Source organism: Hippocampus bargibanti, linkage group LG02 (genome assembly GCF_051943395.1).
Source record: "Hippocampus bargibanti isolate YZ-2025 linkage group LG02, ASM5194339v1, whole genome shotgun sequence".
In the NCBI taxonomy this organism is placed as follows: domain Eukaryota; kingdom Metazoa; phylum Chordata; class Actinopteri; order Syngnathiformes; family Syngnathidae; genus Hippocampus; species Hippocampus bargibanti.
The window spans coordinates 14,146,565-14,165,928 of record NC_142735.1 but is presented as its reverse complement, the minus strand read 5'-3'; the positions used below and the strand labels follow the sequence as shown (position 1 = coordinate 14,165,928).

Below are 19,364 nucleotides of genomic sequence, written 5' to 3'. Positions count from 1 at the left end.
TGTGATGAAACACGAGAGTCTAAGGTTTCATACGCTGCATTGGATGTTTATGTAGTCCTAAAACTCAACATTCTGTGTCTCCTGGAATTCGAGCGACAATGACAAAAACCCTGGCACTGGAGCGGACACATTTTTGGATGTCTGGCAGTGAATGAGTTAAATTATGATTTTAAAATGTGACAATGGGAAAAATAAAAAAAATCAACACGTCACAGCAGTTTCCCGCTGCTACTCAGGATGACAAATATCCTCAATATCTCACTTTATTGCAAAAGCACTCAGTTCCGTGCACTAACGCAAGATTTAGTTATGAAGATTGATAGTTTCTTTTTTTGGTGGTGGTAATAACTTTTTACTTTAAGTATAAGTATTTCAAGAGATACACCTGCAAATGGACACACACACACACAAAGTGCTTAGAAAGGTTTCTGTGTAAGTTGAACACACGGTAACTTCTTATATTAATTGCAGACTTCGGAACAATGTGAACAAAAGGTTTTATTTATCATAAATACAAAGCTATTCAATGAATAAGACCTGCCCCTTCCAGAGGGGATGCATCCAGTGTCCACTTCAAACATTCCAACAATTTGTGCAAATGAGCTGTCAAGTCAATACATTCAACAATTTACAGTGTGACACCTTTCTCAAACAAATTCAAACATACAACTCCACACAACAAGACCCACAAAGTCAAATGTAACGCCGGGTTCAGTTCAGAACTTGTGGATTTGTAAAACCTGAGCTTTAACATTGAGATATGCAGCACAGGGCTACTCATGTGGTCCTCGGGGGCTACCAGCTGCCCCCTTGCTCGAGTTAAATTCGTGGATGACCGGACTGGCAGAGGAGTAAAGCTTCCTCTTTACCACCTTGTACTCTGGTCTCAGCTTTAACGCTTTACTGCTCTCAAAAATGTGCTTGAGTGGTGGCCATTTGTCATTCACGTCCGCCTTAAACACGACAGACAGCTCAAATGTCGGAGTGACTCTTGAGTCTGGAAAAACGGGGCCCAAAGACTTGACGCCGTTCTCGGTCTCCAAATAGAGTCTGATGGAGGCACCCCGCAGCCCGCAAGGCTCATCCGTGGTGGAGCGAAGCACGTCCCGACCGACCCGGGTGGTCATCTGGCGGGGAATGAGCAGCAACTTGCAGTGGAGCACGGATGCCTTGGCCGCCGTTAGGCAGCGCTCTATTCGGTGCGTCAAATCTTGTTGAAGGGCTCTCTCCTCCTGCTCCAAAACTGCCTCCATGTTGGGAGCTGTGAAGAACATAGATCCGTTAAAAATATAGCATACAGTCAACCCATGCTGTAACACTGGTTTGAAAGTGATCTTAAAATGAAATCTTTTGGATTTCTGTGACTTCAGTGTTGCGTTGCAAAAAGTTGCGCACAGTTGAGCTCTTAATTGTAGACAAAGAAGACAAAGACAAGATGGTTCCTTACTATGCGCGCCTGCAAGTTGTATCAAAACAATATACATTTCAATATACATTGTATATCATACGGTGTTTCTTTTTTTTTGATGCGATACTATTATTTGTGTTAACACAGCAGCTGTATAAAGTTTATAATGGCCATATAAGAGCTATGCAAATTTTATGAGCTCATCCAAGGTGCTGCATAGCATTTTGTTAAAATACTAGGCTTAAGTTTTGTTGTAATATACATACAAAATTGAAACGTTTTATGGCAAACTGAATGACAAGACATATTGAAGCCAGCATGCATTGCCTCTTATCTATAAAACGGTGCAAGCAAGACTCTTTGTTTCTGGAAATGATATAGGAAGCTAGTGTCCAATTTCTTGGCAGCAAGAGATTGAGAACAAGAACCAAAGAATACTTTAGGACGTGTTTCCATCAGTTTGGATACATTTAAAGCGTGTGTGCGATGGGACAAAGCTTTAAAAGAAAAAAAAAGTATGGTCCATGGTCACCCTACTTCAGAATCAGAATCATCTTTATTGCCAAGTATGTATATACACACAATTAATGCGTTTCCGGTAGAACACGCTGCACTAGTATCGCAATCAGTCTAGCTGTTCAACGGGCATGAAGGTGGGCCCAGCAAAGCGTTGTGGGGCGCAAGTAGGGCACAGTGAGACACGTTGAACACTGTGGTCATCCACTGCATCCCGACCCATCCCCAGTCGTCTTGACTCTGTCTTGCCACTGGATTCAGAGAGGCTGAGACGAGTGAGTGAGGCAGACGTCATTGCGGAACTCTCCTTCATTTTAGTCAAACTCACGCGCAAGTCATCTTCACCACCCCCCATTCCAGTGAAGATGGTCATTTCTTGCCAAAGAGGACGAACACCAGTATCACAATCAAAAAATTGCAAAGAGGCACTATACAGTTCTATTTGGGTTACTGTTTAAAGAGTTAATGGCTTGGGGGAAGAAGCTGTTTAAATGTCTGCTGGATTTTGTGCTTCCTGTGATAGACAGGCGCACCGTCTCTGCATATTGTTGTTGAATTCCAATCTATATTGTCTAGAATCACTAGAAGTGAGAAATTCAACTGCTCAGCATGACATCAGCTGATTCAAAAACCGCACCACTTACATCAGACAGCGTCGCTTGGACCTTCCGCTACACCTTGGGGTCGATCAACCCCAAAGTTATTTTTTTGTGCAAAAATAGTTGTCATACTTACAAAGTGAAAGGTTGTCGGGCTCGTAGCAACTGTCAACGCTTCCCCGTCTAAGCGAAGAGTCTTCTCTTTTTTCTTGACGCAATGACCAGAGCCTGAAAAAGTACGTCCCTATCACGTCCGTGATGCTTTCTTCCTCTCCCAAGACGGGCACTTTTTTTCCAAAAAAAAGAGCCGCGGTATAGACCATCTCGATTCCTGTGTTTTCAACCCCAATGTTTTGTCTAGACGTAGCCTCTCTATCTTCTCCATGTATTGGACGATGGGCTTGAAGTCAGGACATCCGCGGGTCAGAGCCGACGAGCTCTTATAGCGGAGGAGTTCGTTGCATCAGCTGCGTCCGCGCGTGTGGGCGGGCCTTAAAGCTGCAGAAAGTTCCCGAAGCGTCTCACGCAACTTTTTTAGACGTTACAGCCGCTCATCAGGGGCACATCATATAATCTGGTTAGGCAACAGTGTACCTGAGAAAAACAACACTGGAAAATAATAAAAAGAAAAACAGCAAACTTTAAATACACAAATACCATGTGAGTAAAAACGATCACTTCTATATGCACGTAAAACAAATTGTCACTACAACTCGTGGACACCGCGAGCGAGTGTATACTCTGATGCAACGATAAAAAGTATAAAAACAAAAATCGTAATGTGTCTGTTGGACACATTATGATGCATTTCCGTCGGGTTTGATGAATGATAACTTTTTCTTTTGGTAAGCAACTTTATCCAGCATAGTGAAATACAGTATCGTTTTCAAGCAAAATCATCTAGTTACATTATCAACTGGATATTTTTTTCTGAAATTATTTATTTTTCACTATATAGTTTGCTGTGTTTTGTGCAACAATGTTCAAGGTATTAGAGCACGTGAAAAACCTCAAAGAAATATTTGTATTTTTATCCCAAAATTTCTGGTTTACGACGCGCTAATTTAGTATACATTTTAAATGTACTGTATTTGAAACCGTAGTTGGTCAACAAGAGTAGTTGGCGGTGGGGGGGGGGGGAATTCTCAAGTATTTTCAATATTTAGTAATTATGTCAGCTTTTGTAAATACAACTCTAATTTACACAAGTATGTTTTCCATTGGCAGGCACATAACATTTCTTCAAATTCTGGCAATCTGAATCCGATCCAACATGTTGACTTGTGACACTACATTTTCATTTGTCCTGGATAAAAACCTTAAATGACACCAAATTTAAAATGGACGTCTGCCAATGCAATGGTTTGACAACAGTGTTATAGTGTATTTCCACAGCTGTTTTTTTTTGTTTTGTTTTATGTTTTTCAAAATGTGGAAACTTTGGGGAAATTGAATTACTATTTTATTTGCAATTTGCCTCCAAATTGCGGTGAGGCCGCGATCACCTGACCTCAATGGGTCCAGACTCGTGATGTGATCCCTGACTTACTCACAGTTAAGTAACACCTGACGAATTCGCTTATCAATCCATTGAGAGGTGTTTTATGTTCGACCTCCATTATTTTCATGAAAATCGTCTCTTTAAGGTAAATTATCTTTCTGGTCACCCTGCCACACTATCACTTTTGTAACATGGCAACTTAAAAAACGCATAGTAAGGAAAACCAATACCTTGCCCAACATTTCTCTCTGCGCAATAATGAAAAGACAATCTGGAAAGCTCCAGACTGCTGAGTCACCGGCTCTGAAAATCTTCCTCCTTCGACATCATGGGTTGTTGCCACTGATGAAGTGAAGGGTTGTTTTCCTCAGAGAAAATAACACATTGCAACAACAATCGCAATCAGGAGTGGTGACTGTGACTTAGTGGTCTGATACGATTGTCAATGTCGTTTTCCATTTGATTATCAGTAATATATATAGTGCTTAACCCATCAAGTGTTATTTCGGGAGCGCTTTTCACTCAAACGGTGAACAAATGATTGATGCAGACATTTTTGGGAAAAAAAACAGCGCTGACTGCCGAAAGCTAAACAAGTTCATCAAGGCTTCCATAAACGTTTTTGAGTTTGCCGTTAAAGACATGAGCTGCCCTTCTGTAATCTGGGAGAATTTACCACAGGCTTGGACCTGCAACTCATAAAAATGGCTCTCAGTCTGATTCAATGAATTAACTCAACTAGTTTTAGAGATTTTGTTTTCTAAATGTGCCTGTAGATATAAAAAAATATTCAGCACATTTATCCAGCAATGAATGAATTTATTTATTTATTTTACGTTTTGTCACCCAAGCAAAAGAATCACTGGTGAGCATTATCAATTTCCATCCTTTCAGAAAAAAAACATTGCATATCTCCATTAAACGAATTTTCTCTTTTTTTTTTTCTTTCAAAATACAGAAACATATTCTAACAAAACAAGCATACTAAAATGTTGAAAGCTCCAATGATCCTATATCACAAAGAGAATGATTAAACTGACTTGTTTACTTCAACTCAGAATACTAACACTCATTGTTCGAATCACATTGGCTTGTTAGCTGATGTCACCTGCTTACAATGTCATTGGCAAAGAACAAGTCTGACCTGTCTCAGTCGTCATCTCCCTAGGGTGAACTCATCCATGTGCAGCTTGGGTTTTTTTTTTCATTCCAAAAAGACATGCACACAACAAAACACTAGATAAGAAAGTAACAAAGCTGTTAAATTAAATAACTGCTAATCCTTTGTATTAAAATATCCCTTTTTCCGAGCTGTATGAATTTATTTCAGTCCCGCTTCTGAAAAGGTCCACCAACCATGGCAAGGGTCAAGGGCATCGGGTGCTCAGAACTGACTGACAGCTTTAGGTCAAGGATGCTGTCACCCGCCAATCACGGTGGTGATTGGCAGGTTGTAAAAAGAATGAATGAATCTCTATGCATGTGCCACATATGGTGCAATGCGATTCATAGGCTGTACAAAATGTTATCTCATGTGCAATATGCACATAAATCAATGTTATTATTTCATAGAGTGTGTTTGTTCGTGTTGTTGTTCTTTAATTACCCCTCAGCAAGGCGTGATTTGTAGTTAAGACTGAATACAATACAACTGAACTTTTTTGTATGCCTACAACAAAAAATAGGAGACGGAGTGCATGCACTTGTATCACAGATTTAAAAACAACAGGTCAAATCAATCTTTTCAAGGGTCTCATCATCTAACTGTCACCGTCATAAACTCTCATATTATATTGAAAAAAAGCTCAGTTTGCTTATGTTGTGGGTCCTTTTTACCCGTATGTAAAAATCCAGACAAAACAATAAAATAATAGGTGACATCAGCAACAACTGTTCCTGAGATGTTATAAACATACTTGAAAAGAGAGACAAAATATTTTCTATCCCATTGAGATATTTAAGCACTGTTTTGAAGAAAGGAAAATGAAGGGATATTCATGTGCTTTAGCCAACACAAAAATGGAAACAGGTAAAATTGACCCCGTAATATAATATGAGGGTTAATACTACAAGTAATGTTTAAGCATTTTGTTTTGTACAATCTAAATTGTGTACCGGATGCGAATAACCCCTCCCTCCCCAAAATATGAAATGCGAATATATATTCCTTTGTATTACTTTGTTTTCAGTAACAACCAATAAGATATCAAGAGACCTGACAGGTAGGTCACGCCCTCATAGCAACACCAGCTGAAAATGGCGCTTCACAACAACATCCGTGACACTCTGACGAAGGCGGAAGTAGACGCCGAAACATGTCAGGTATTTGAACACCCACACTGTTTGTAATAAAGAATCTGTTTTAAATTAGATATCAAGTAGACAGGATGAACTTAGTACAACGAAGATATTAAGAGATTGGCCTCGTTGTTCTAATACTTTTGAAAGGGTATAACCACATACTTGTACCTTTGCTTTATAAAATGTCAGTTGACACTTCATTCCAAAGTGATTGATACAAAAGTGAATTTTGTGTACTGCTTGCTAAGTCCGTTTTACCCCGATCCTGTATACTGAACAATAATATCCCCGAAGGAGCTCAACATGTTTACTTGAGAGATAGTTTTTGGGTTATTTGCTCAGTGACTCATTTGGATGAGCCTCGCACGATGTTTCACGTGTCTTTGTATGGTCAAAGACAGGCTGTGAGGTGAAGTAAAAAAAACAAAATAGTTGTCATATTCATTCAAATTCAACTCAAATAATTTAATAATTGGACATCGTGCCGAGGTATTATTGTGAGGGCAAATGGTCAATGCATGCCCGCAAGTGCCTGGGAAGCAGTTCAGGGTATACCCCACAGATGGCACATAGACATTGGCCCCAGTTCACCCGCTTCCTCTGTTAGGATAGGAAGGTCAGATAATAATAATACATTTCATTTATAAGCGCCTTTCAAAACTCTCAAGGATAGTGTACAGTCACAGAATAAGTATAATGGATACATGGATGATGTCTTCCACTGTCAGAAAGAATGTCTTAGTTATTTCCTGAAACATTTAATACATGGATACCGTCCAAAAATGATGTGTTTAATTTTCTTCATTTCATTTTATCTAGTGGTTACAAGAAAGAAAAGAAAATGAACTAAAATCATTTGCTTTGTTTGACATGTTATATCACGTAACCATGATTTACAGGTAGAGGGCGCTATTAATTTACTTGACTAATTTGTTCAGACGTGGCCAAATGATCGTATTTGACCAATTGGTGGCAATGATTGCTGTAAGTCCGTCGGCTATCAAGATCAAGACAACAATGTTCAGTTTTGAATTGCACTGTCGAAGAGCTATTCATTTAACAATACAATACATATTGATCTATAGGGCTTTAACAACAGCTGAAGCTGTAACAAAGCGCTACACATGGACAACGATTAGGAAATAAAGCAGTCATAAAGATGGTAGAAAGCACCACGAAATAAAACTAAGATTGAGTCTGATTAATGCTGAGTCAAATGCCATGACTATTTTTGTTTTCTGATTAAACTTCAGTATTTTGCAACTTTATTACACTCTCAGCAATAAAAAGGCCGATGCCAAGGTTCTTTATAATGAGCTTTACCCATTTGTATATGCACCCAATGCAATGGGCAAAAAAAAAAAATCATTACAGCAGTTGCCCTTATTGGGGCCAACTGTAGCCCACCATATGTATGTTTTCATAATGTGGAAAGAAGCAGAAAAATCTTATTGATTAGGAAGAAGCAGATATTTCAAACACAATTGGTCATTTATACTTGTGACCCTGTTTACCTTGGTTGAACCAGATGCGTACTGGACTCCTTAACCACATCACCCCACAACGAATCCCTTTGCACCCGTAGGATGACACATGAACCGCATCTCACCCCATCTATATCGGGATAAGGATATAGCTCCTGCGATTAAAAGTTTGTGTTCTTCTCAATAGGGATTTGAAAATAAAACCTGTACACATAATGGGTTTGGGTAATTCCAGATGCTTCTAATTGAGCGCAGATATGACATAAACCTTAAAGCGAGGGTGGTTTGATACCTGCAGTACGTTAAGCTCAGTGCGCATAGCTTCAGGTTCTCTGGTTATCTTGCATATATTCAATTAGGAATTCAATTTGGATGGATTTGGAATGAACTGAAGTACAGCACATTTCAGCTCTTTTGTTCCTCTGTTACTCGGCAGGAACTATTGCATGCAAGCCTTCCACCAGGAGCACTATAAAGTTTGAAATGTTTTCCTGGAAATGATTGTGTCTGCCAAATGTAACTTATGTGATAACCGCTGTTTAATTTAAATGGAAAATCCAAATGGTGGTTCAAGGTGTCTGAAATTCCCATACCAAGAATGAACACAACGTATCTATCACCTCTGAGAGAGAGCCACCCAACACCCTTTTGAGGGTGTCAGACAAAAGAAAATGGCAAGCACACAGCACCTTCTAATATAGGACACACATATTTTTAGAACCAAAACAATAAACAGACTTAGATGCATTGTGTTGTACTCCCTTAACTCATTCACTGCCAGATGATGTGTAAAACTCTGTCCACTCCAGTGCCAGTTTTTTTTGGGTCATGTTTACTCAAATTGCAGGACCCATAGAATATTGAGTTTTAGGATTACATAAACTGCGTGAGAAACCTTAGACTCACTTATTTCATTAGAAATAAAGTTCATTTCTAGCTTATTTGGTTCTGGAGTAATATTCGTAACATCGATTCTCTTCCCACCTTCAAGTCCCATCTCAAAACCCACCTATTTAAAATTGCATTTTCTGTGTAGCTCTTTCTCTTGTTTTATTTATAATTGTATTTTATTTATTGCATTCTATTTGTAATTGTATTTAATTTATTATAGTACCTGTGCTTGTCTGTGACTGTAAAGTGTCCTTGAGAGCTTTGAAAGGCTCTTAAAATGTAATGTATTATTATTATGGGATGCAAGTGGGGGCAGCTGTAAAAAAGGCATATGCTGCCCCCTCATTGGATTGGATATGCCTTTATTAGTCTCACAGTGGAGAAATTTACATTTCACAGCAGCAAAGTGATGAAAGGAATGAAAGTAGAAAAACAAAAATGGAAGGGAAAACATTGCCAGAGGTCTGGATAGCGCTTTATCGGCACCCGCCACAACAAAAATCAAAACCCGAACGAATTCGGGAATGCCGCTCCATGTTATATTTTCTATTTCTGAATAAATTCGGGAATAGCAGTGAATAAGTTAAATATTAATGCTTCATGTCTTGAAGTGTGTCGAGATGTGTCAGAAAAGGACCAAATTTAATGTCAATCGATATGTATTTGAAAGCCAATCCATAAACTATGAACGTTTGTTTCCCTGAGCCAGACGATGAACCAGCACATCGAAAAATAGTCCTTGTAATGCTTGTTAGGTTCAATGCACAAGAGGTGAAAGTTGCAGCAGGGCAACTCGTCTTCTGAGTGATTTCCCAAGTGGACCGTTTTGAAGATGTGGGCAAAATCAAAGCGGCTGTGACGACGGAGCTGCGGAGGATCATAGACAAATTTTTGTAGGAGTGCATGAAGATGTGGCAGAGAAGGCTGGAAAACTGCAGCCGACTCCAAAGGGAGTACTTGGAATAGGGACATTTTGTGTTGTACTTTTTTATGGCACACCTCATGGACCACAGAGTTCTGTGGGGAAGAAGGAATTCTATTTTTCCCCCTTAAAATGCATCACGTAGATTTCAAATTGTTGTCTACCTGATCATGTGCTTGCATTTCATTTCTACAATTAGTTCCAGTTCCCAAGTGGAACGGGATATTTGTGGCTCAGGAAGTAGATCAAAAGGAATCAGCTGCATTTCGCTCAGCGTAACTCATGTTGATAAATGTCGACTAGAATGATGTCAGTGAAGCTCACCATGAGGACATCTGTTGTACAAATAGAGTCTCATCCTAGCATCAAATCTTAATTGATTCACGTTTGTTTGTTTGTTCTCTCCTTCCAAAGACTCGCATAAGCGACATTTCTGGGTCAGTGCCAGTCAGGGAAGCAGGAGGGTTCTTCCCAGTTCAAGAGAAGCAACAAACAGATGCTTTTTGTCTGCTTCCATCCATCCATTTTCTCGTCATCCTCTGATCCTCACATAGTAGTGCTGGAGCCGTTCCCAGCTGTCTTCAGGCAGTTATGTACACCCTGAACTGATTGCCAGCCAATCGCAGGGCATACATGACCAACAACCATTTGTGCTCACAATCTTACTTATGGACAATTTGGAGTGCCCAATCCAGCTGCCATGCATGTCTTTGGAATGTAGGAGGAAACCAAGTAGTACCAAGAGTACCAAGAGGAAACAGGCACATAGAGAACTCCACGCAGGAACCAGAATCAAACCCTGCGCCTCAGCACTGTGAGGTTGACGTGCTCACCAGTTTCCCACCTTGGCGCTCGGTCTGCTGCCTTAATGCAAAAGTCAAGTGAAAAAGGTTGCCTTGCAATCGTATGTTTTATATTAAGCCACGAGTCTAAACATGGCTTTCTGATTTACACTCGAAATTTGTGGCAGAGTACACATGCTAAGACGGTCTAGAGCCAGGAAAATAGATCATAGCAACCCAACGGGCTTGCTCATTTCACCCTTGTCCATAGTATGTACTAATGTTCTCTTCCACGGTGGAGATGTTCACAATGTAGTTGGGAATATATTGACTCTCTCACACAAATATTGAAATAAAGGAACCAACACTCACCTCAGTTGGATTGCTATGGTGCAAATGACAAGCCAAAGACCCTAAACGCAACAATGTGTATTTGGACTGAATGGTGGTTATTGACATACCGTAAATAACCCAATGTAGGCAGTTTATTTGCATTCACAGAAACATTAGGATGCATGTGTGTGCGTGGAGGAACATGGAGGGGCAGCACGGTGGATGACTGGTTAGCACGCCGGCCTCACTGTGCAGGGGTGCAGGGTTTGATTTTGCGCTTCAGACATTCTGTGGGCCGTTTGCATCATCTCCCCATGCCTGATAAAAACAGGTGTTTAGCTAGTCCAGTTCCATCCCACATTCCAAAAACATGCATGGCGGGCTGATTGAAAATTGTACATTCCCAAAACATGCGTGAAAGGTCAATTGTTTACTCTAAGTTGTCCTTAGTTGTGATTGTGAGCAAGAATGGTTGTCTTCGTGAGCCTTTTCATTGGCTGTCAGGTGTTTCAGGGTATCCCGCCTTGTGCCCGAAATCAGGTGAGGTAAGCCCCGACACACACCCCCGCAGCGCTTGTGGATTGAAGATTAGAAAACTGATTGCTGGATGGAGGGAAGATGGAGTTTGCAAAGTTTCATCTCCAGGAACAAAAGGCCCAGGATTGATACCAAAGTTTCATGCATATTTTATTCAAGAGTAAAAAAAGTGGATCGTCCCAGGGGCATGCTCATAGTGCTAGTGATTGGAAATTTGAAACCAAAAGGGTGAGCAAGAGAGCAAGAGAAGGGAAAGAAAAGGCGACAACAGAAAGTAAGAATGAGAGAGGGAAAAGAAACCGTGGCACAGTTGCAACGGCCTGGCATGGAGTTGCCGCGGGCTCATGGTTTAACCTCTCCCACTCAAAGAATCACGGCACGCTCAACCGAGGAGAAACGGAACATAAAGAGCAATGAGAAGAGAGATTTGTGTGTGTGGGGGGATTAAATATTAAGTATAATGTTCATAATAAATATAATAAGCATCGAACCATAAATATCAATAACAAGAGGAATGAATATGAATGCAAGTACACAGTTCTTTAAATTGGCACAGCAATACAACCAGAATACTGTGTTAAAATGTCTTGCTGCTTTTTGCTTTGAACTTCACATTTCTTTCTTTTTTTTAACCATGCAATCATGCTTTTGGCTGCCCAAAGGCCTGTGCCTCTGTACAGTGTCATTCAAGAGTAATTCACATTTCCTTATAAACAATTCCTGTACATTGACAAAGAAAAAAATATTGGCTGCAGATTCCCCACCTTTGATTCAAAGAGTCATTCTGGACAGGGCTAAAATAATTGTGGTGATGAAAATACGTAACTGGGAAGTCAACCCAATGAAACATAAAGTTAATAACAATGAAATTGACATGATGAGCAAAAATGTGTCATTGTTCCTCACATTAGCCAGGAAATAGAAGAAAACATAATAAAATCCTACTATGGTGAAACACAGAGCACAAATATAATTCACATTATTTTCAAATAACGTAACTGTGCATGCACCGATGTGTTAATATAAATGCTTTACAAAGATGTTTTTCCTCTGACTTATTTTCTTGAATGTTTCTTCCGTAAAATACAATTTCCTACTTTTCAGACCAGAGATTGTTGGCCATTTAGTAGCAAGCGTGTTGCGCAAAGGGAATTGATTTCCGAAGACTTCACATCTCAACCACCTACATGAAGCAGTCAATTTCTGCTAAGGTCTATCTTGCATCAGGTGGGCAATAGAAACGTTCCAAGTAGGCTATTCACATACCAAAGCTCAGGAGAGATACTTCATCACAGCCTAGTTTCCAACATTTTTTGTTGTTTTTCCCCGAGAGCTAGTTAGCCTGAGACCGGAGTGTATGGTGGCCCTCCACTCTTAATTGGCTGGAGGTCTTGTGCGACAAAAGCAAAAGGGAATCTTCTCCCCGCCGTAACAGACGAGGGCTCAGATCAGGCTGCAGCTGCGATTATCTTTGCACATCTTTGTTGGATAAGCCCCTGCCCCATCTCCCCCCCCCCCACCACCATTTCTTGGTGAAGAACGGCACATTTGTCAAATATAACTGCATGGACACTGTTAAAGCATTATCATCTGTCTCATAAAACAAAATGTGTGTATATTTTGTTTTATGAGACAGATGATTTCTTGCATTTGATGCAAACAAGACTCTTTGATGCTTCCAATGGCCGTACCTTGACCCTGCTCCGTCCTCGTCAATCACGGCCCATTCCATCGACGTATGACGCTGTCCATCCACCGGTGATCGCCATCACGCACAGTGAATAATTGCCTCTCTTATTCTGCTCATTTTCCTGCGAGTTTCCTCTTTGTTGCACGGGTACAAGGGAGCGGCAGTTCTTTTCTGTAAGACTTCCTAAAGTCCGTCCACACTCAAGCCTTAACGTACAGCGAAAAAGGAGTAGATAGCGGTAATCATATGAGTGTGCGTCTGTTTGTATGCGTGAAATATGCCTTTGTGTGAAATGCCTTTGCCAATCGAGTATGACTATATACAGATTATCGTTCAGGATGGCGCTATACGGGCTTTGAAACCGCAGTAACTGCGTCTGGCCGTGTGACAGTATGCATCCAATCACTGTATATTGCTGTTGCTATCCGTCCCATTGGGTTCTCCCACATTCATGCGACCCATTGACAGGCCCACACTGTTGATGGCGTCACGTCGCGGCGGCATTCTCTCGTTGATTCGGTCCAGACCTTTGGCCTCCTCAAAACTGCTGATCCGATGCTGTGGGGAGAAGCCTCGGATGGCTGTGAAGACAAGCAGACGCACAAACATGCGTAGGCAGTTATTATTTGGACGTTTGAAAGAAATTCCCCTCATCCAAATTCCTGAAAGCAAAAAAACAACCCTCTTGAATGAATGTCAGCCCAGCTCAAGTCGAATCTAATAGACAGAAATGTTTAATTCTTTCATTCAATAGCAGTCAGGACAGGCAGATTATTTAGCCCTGTCCATCTCCCGCAAGCTTTTGGTTTGGATAAACAGAATTTGATCAGACCGGGCTTATAGCAGTATCTACACACACCACGCAGCGTTTATCTGTTGTTCTCCATGCTGAGCTCGAATAAGCTGGTGAAGCTAACTACTGATCCTAGATCAGCAATGCCCTTTGGAGGCCGAGCGGATGAAACAAGTCACAGCTCTCACAGAAATACTGGATCATTTGCTTTAATTTTTTTTACTCCGGTGAAAGTTTTGGCTACCACCTATAAACAACATTTGATGATAGATACTCCCATTGAAAAGCACCACTGTTAAGACTGCTACTACCTTTCACAAACATGCAGCCACTTCCAACTATTCTGCTTCACAGTGTACATACGACATTGGGCTAAAGGGCCTATTTTGATCACAGAAAAAAAAACACCATACAAGAAAACCCATAATTTATTGACTTGAACAAATTATGGATTGTCTTTCGGAAGTCACAAACATACAATATCCAAATTCAAAAGAGGCTGAGTGAGCAAAGACTTTGTAATGAATTCAACTTGTACTTAATTATAACAAGATATAAGGGGACTTTGATGCCTGCAACACAGAATATGTACAGAAGTTATCTGGAATGCCATGACTTCTAACAAACCTTTTCCCTTTGGGACCATACTGGTTTGTGAGCTCTTTGGCCTGGTTCCCATTCCACCAAGCTGCCTCATTCAGTGTGGAAGGAAGCACAATTTTTAGGAGTGGACAAAAATATTTCAAGCAAATGTTACCTCAACTTGCCGTTGCTTGTACCGGTACTAATCATAGAGGGCCTTGAATAAGTGTTTGCGCCCTTCCTGATTTTTGTGTTTTTTGCATGTTTATCTCACACAATGATTTCAGTTCGTCAAACCAATTTTAATATCACACAGAGACAACCCAACAGGAACATTCTGCCATAGTGTGGCCGTTGTCAAATGCAGCGTTGCGTCGATGCCAAATGACAGAAGCCATTGTTGGTGTTTTCCTTTGTTGGTCATTCTAAGATTACTTCTTCCAACTGTTGAATAATTTGGTAAAATCCCGGTTTGTGGAAGATCTCAACATTGCAAATATTTCCTACTCTAGACTGGGTCCAAACCCAATCGTGTTGCAGGCCTTCAAATCCACATTGAATAATTGATATGCAAACCGTTGCTTGCCATACCTCAGTGATTTTGGAAGAACAAACAAACCAGAACATTCCAGTTAATTAAAGCGTGCTTTTGATCACCAAGCCTTTGTAAACAAAATACTGGCACATTAAACAAGAGTACCATGACATCAATCTGTTTGATACTTTTTGTTTATTTTGTGTGGTCTGCATTGGTGAAAAGTGGAACGTGTCATCGCTTAGTCTATTGAAACAAAGTTTTGAGGAAAATCTACAGTGCACTGACAAATCGGTCACTCGACAGTGACCATGTGGGAACATTCTTCAAAATAGTGACTTCTTTTTCTTTTTTTCCTCTTTCTCACAATTCAATTTTGGGAAGAGAAGGAGTCAATGCATCCTTTTGTACGTATGACAAGGATTTCATCTCCCTCATCACAGGCGGCTCAAAAGAGGAAACAGATTGATTTCGTGGACCTTGTTGACAACATTTATAACACATTGAATAAAAGGAATAGCATACAACAAGGGTCCAGATCCACCTCATCAATGTACACTCCCATGACCAACCCTGTGTCTCTGATGTGTGTGTGCGTTCGCGTGTATGTGTTGCAAAATGGTGACGGCTTTCGAATGTGAACACTTGTGTGTGCTAGGAGAGAAAAGGCTGAATATGAATGTGTTTAAATGCAATGACTTCAGCGAGCTGCGGTTATCAGCTTTGTTGTGAGAGCGGATGCAGTTAGAAAAGCGTTGTGCATCATGAGAAAAGAAAATCTATGATTTAATGGTCATGGTTGGCAAAGAGCACATCCATGATACACCCCCCCCCCCCACACACACACACACACACACACACACACACACACACACACACACACACACACACACACACACACACACACACACACACACACACACACACACACACACACAAGGGTGATATGAGTGGCTTTACCTTCGGGATCCTTAACTGTCTCGATGGCTTCTATGGCCTCAATGGTAGCTGAATAATGGTCAGACAGATCAGAGGAGGAAGAAGAGACAGAAAGAAAGATGACAGATTCCAAGAGAGCAAAAACGAGTGAAGACTGAAACATGCTTCTGTGCAGATAGACATCTGTGGACGTGACAGCATTCGTGGCTCATGGAGGCTTATGGGAAATACAGGCCCTGTGTTGGAAGTATAAACGTGCACATTGTTTACTCAAAAGCATGTTCCAGGCTTTATCCCAGTGAGGTCCGCAGAGCAACACTGAGGCCGAGGAAGGTTTGAGAGCTCCCGGGGTTAGCGGTAATGTTGGCTCACTCACACACTCTCACTTTCTATCCTCTCCCCTGATATCCGTCCCCCTCTGTCTCACACGTACAACCAGCAGGCTGTTAGTATCCTTAGCGCCAGTGAAGTGAAGTGGGAGAGGGAATGAGTCCACAGGGCAGAGGGATGACAGGAGATAAACGGAGGTTGAAGAGGAAAGAAGGCAAGAAAAGACCTCAGTGTGGTCCAACACGCATGTTTCCAAGTCTACAATATTTGTAGTTTCCTGTGTCTTGTGTCTTAATCTATTTTTAAATGTTTGGTGTCTTGAGGTGAGCTCTGGGTTAGGTTTGATAGCCAAATGCATGGAAGTGTGCATTTGTGATTGTATAAAATACTCACCGCTCTGCAGAGTCTGTTTGCCCCCCGAAAGCACTCCGCTTGGCAGCATACCTGTCGGGGTCAGCCCCTTCAGGGTCAACACGTTCTCACTTTCCTCTCTGACAGTCAGTGCATGCCATGTGAGAGAGAGAGAGAGAGAGAGAGAGAGAGAGAGAGAGAGAGAGAGAGAGAGAGAGAGAGAGAGAGAGAGAGAGAGAGAGAGAGAGAGAGAGAGACAGAAGGCAGAGGGGAAGATAAAGGCTAAGTATAGTAGAAGATAATTTGGTCACAGAAAGTAGAATGTGCTTGATGTAAAAAATGGCCGCATCTCTATTATTGTACTGAGAAAAGCCTTGGTTAGCCTTGAGGTGAATTTTGTACGCCATGCTTTGAATTTGAACACCTAGGGCCAGTTAGGAATTTTCAATCAGCTTGCTGTGCATGCTTTTGGAATGTAGGCGAAAACCCAAAGGCATTTTCAATTGCTCCACACCAGGCTCACCTTTCACAATTTAGTGGTAAAAAGTAGTCTCAATTTTCAACTCCTGAAAAGTAGGTCATAACTCATTCACTGCCATTCACAAATTTATTCGGTCATTGAAAAATGACAGAGCACTTTCACTTTTTTTCCACGTTATCACTTTGTTCCAGCTTCAGCTGTTGTTAAAGTGCTACTATCATTCCTTTCATCACTTACTTGGCTGCTGTGAAATTTCTCCACTGTGAGACTAATAAAGGCAAATCCAATCCAATATAAACCAATATGTACGGTATGTATTGCATTTTATTTTGGACAGCCACCCTCATTTCAAGCTCATATAACCCCAGACTGATATAATGTAGGATATAACTCTTTTTTTTCTGATGAAAGCAGAGAGTCTAAGGTTTCTCACGCTGCATTGAATGTTTATATAGTCCTAAAACTCAATATTCTGTAGGTCCTGGAATTCGAGTGACAAAGACAAAAACCCTGGCACCTGAGTGAACACATTTTTGCACATGTCATGTGAATGAGTTCATATCACGCAAGATATGTCACATGAGTTTGGTGTGTTTGATGGAAGCACATCCACAGAGATGTGGCACTTGCAGACATGTGTTGTGGATGGCATCTCATTTTATTCATATGGTGACAGCATGGGACAATCGCTTTGAATCAATATGGAAATCGATTCAGCAAACGAATAATCATCTTTTTAATCTAAAAAATGGATGAATAGCATCCCATGATTGCAGGGCTCCATGTCTTGTGTTGTCACACACAGTGGTGAAGGCTCGACCGATTATATCTTCTACAAGTGTAGATCTTCTTCATCCATGGTGTGTAAATGCACTTTCCACGCATGAAGCTCCTACATGAAATCCAACGTGTCCTTCAGAATGCAAGAGGCCACAAGTAAAAAAACTACTGTTGTATTGTAAATAGCACAGCCACCTTATGTTGACTCAATACAGTTTTTCTTTTCCTTTCGGCTTTTCCCCTTAGGGGTCGGCACAGCGAATCAATGTATGTTGACTCAATACAGTTACATATATTAAATATGCTTTTTTATACTTGCACTATGTACAGTTCTCTATAAATGTTTTTGCAGTTATACATTTTAGTCCTCTGACTGAACCTTATCTTCCACCAAACCCTTAGTGAAAAATAAAAATATGATTCAAAAAGTGATCCTTCAGATTTGCCAGTGCAAGACGAGAGTTGATCAACTGGCATGACAACTCATGCAGATCAGACGCTGAGTCCCAGTTGTTGTTTTGTTTTTCTCAACATAGCATGTGTTTGAATCACACGAGGTCACATACTATCACGACAGTCACACATTGACAGCGGAGCAAATAACTCCTCACGACACAGAATGGACAAGCAAGGCAATGTGATCATCTTGCAGCCATCGGTGGCCAAGCCGTGTCATAACTAATTGACATTGAGTCGGGAGTGTCTTAACCACCATGGCAGAGTCTCTATCGAACACCTGGATTTGGTCAAACCCAGGGGGTTCGGGTTATAGACGCTGTTTTTAAGTCAACTCACCGTAGAACAGAAAACATTTTAGCCATCTTCCCAATGGCACGGATTTTGTTCTTAATCACCTCCTTCCTGGCTGCAGCTGCACTTGCTATAAGAGACAAAACAACATGTTATCAATTGTCCCAAAGATAACTCTTGTACAATAAATTATGAATTGTTAACATTCAGGAATGTTTGGCTATATCTTGAGTGGCAGTGTGGAGTGATTTTTACCATCGAAGATCTCATCGCCATCATTCATTAGTTCGTCGTCAGAACAGATACTCAAGACATTGACCAGCATCTCCGTCACTATAGATGGAAATATTCATACTATGCTCACAGCAGAAAGACCACATGAAATCTTTTGGTCACATTTTTAACTCATTCACTGTCAGACGTGCAAAAATGTGTCTACTCCAGTGCCAGCGTTTTTGTTATTTTCACTCAAATTGCAGGACCCACAGAATATTAAGTTTTAGGACTACATAAACATCCAACGCAGCATAAGAAACCTTATAGTCTTTTCTGTCATCGGAATAGAGTTACTTCCTAAATTATATGGGTCTGGAGTAATATGAGGTGCAAGTGGGGGTGGCTGTACAAAAGGCAAATGCTGCCCCCTTGTGGAAAGGAAAAGCATTGCCAGAGGTCTGACCAGCGCTTTATCGGCACCCCCAGCATGAAAAACCCAAAACTGAAGAAATTCGGGAATAGCGCTCCATGTCATGTTTTCAATTCCCAAATAAAATCGGGAATGGCAGTGAATGAGTTAAACATTGTCCTGAAATTAATTCAGAAATCTTACGGTGAAATTATTTTCTGACGTGGAGAACTT

The 19,364-nt window shown here is 40.9% G+C and overlaps 2 protein-coding genes and 1 long non-coding RNA gene across 5 annotated transcripts in view; 1 reads left to right on the top strand and 2 right to left on the bottom strand.

Moving 5' to 3' along the window:
• Positions 1-485: 485 nt before the first annotated feature.
• On the bottom strand, positions 486-2,966 carry LOC148901627 (DNA damage-inducible transcript 4-like protein). The gene is made up of 2 exons (XM_088989520.1): positions 2,660-2,966; positions 486-1,261 (listed from the first exon to the last, which is right to left on the bottom strand). Exons 1-2 carry the CDS (start codon positions 2,844-2,846, stop codon positions 774-776), a joined length of 675 nt encoding a protein of 224 aa, XP_088845646.1. The 5' UTR covers positions 2,847-2,966; the 3' UTR covers positions 486-773.
• An 18-nt stretch (positions 2,967-2,984) lies between these two features.
• LOC148901626 (uncharacterized) overlaps positions 2,985-19,364 on the top strand; it is a 32,370-nt gene continuing 15,990 nt past the window's right edge. The window contains exons 1-2 of one of the 2 annotated variants that reach the window (XR_016114153.1): positions 2,985-3,183; positions 6,214-6,346. This is a non-coding gene — a long non-coding RNA (uncharacterized LOC148901626). The remainder of the gene's footprint in view (positions 3,184-6,213; positions 6,347-19,364) is intronic. The other variant, XR_016114152.1, reaches the window with a different exon arrangement.
• Positions 12,788-19,364, bottom strand: part of LOC148901625 (protein phosphatase 3 catalytic subunit alpha-like) — a 33,328-nt gene continuing 26,751 nt past the window's right edge. The window contains exons 10-14 of one of the 2 annotated variants that reach the window (XM_088989518.1): positions 18,761-18,838; positions 18,551-18,635; positions 16,537-16,634; positions 15,835-15,882; positions 12,788-13,545 (exon numbers count right to left, since the gene is read on the bottom strand). In XM_088989518.1, coding sequence (XP_088845644.1) covers positions 13,367-13,545; positions 15,835-15,882; positions 16,537-16,634; positions 18,551-18,635; positions 18,761-18,838 — 488 coding nt within the window. In that variant the 3' untranslated portion in view covers positions 12,788-13,366. The remainder of the gene's footprint in view (positions 13,546-15,834; positions 15,883-16,536; positions 16,635-18,550; positions 18,636-18,760; positions 18,839-19,364) is intronic. The other variant, XM_088989519.1, reaches the window with a different exon arrangement.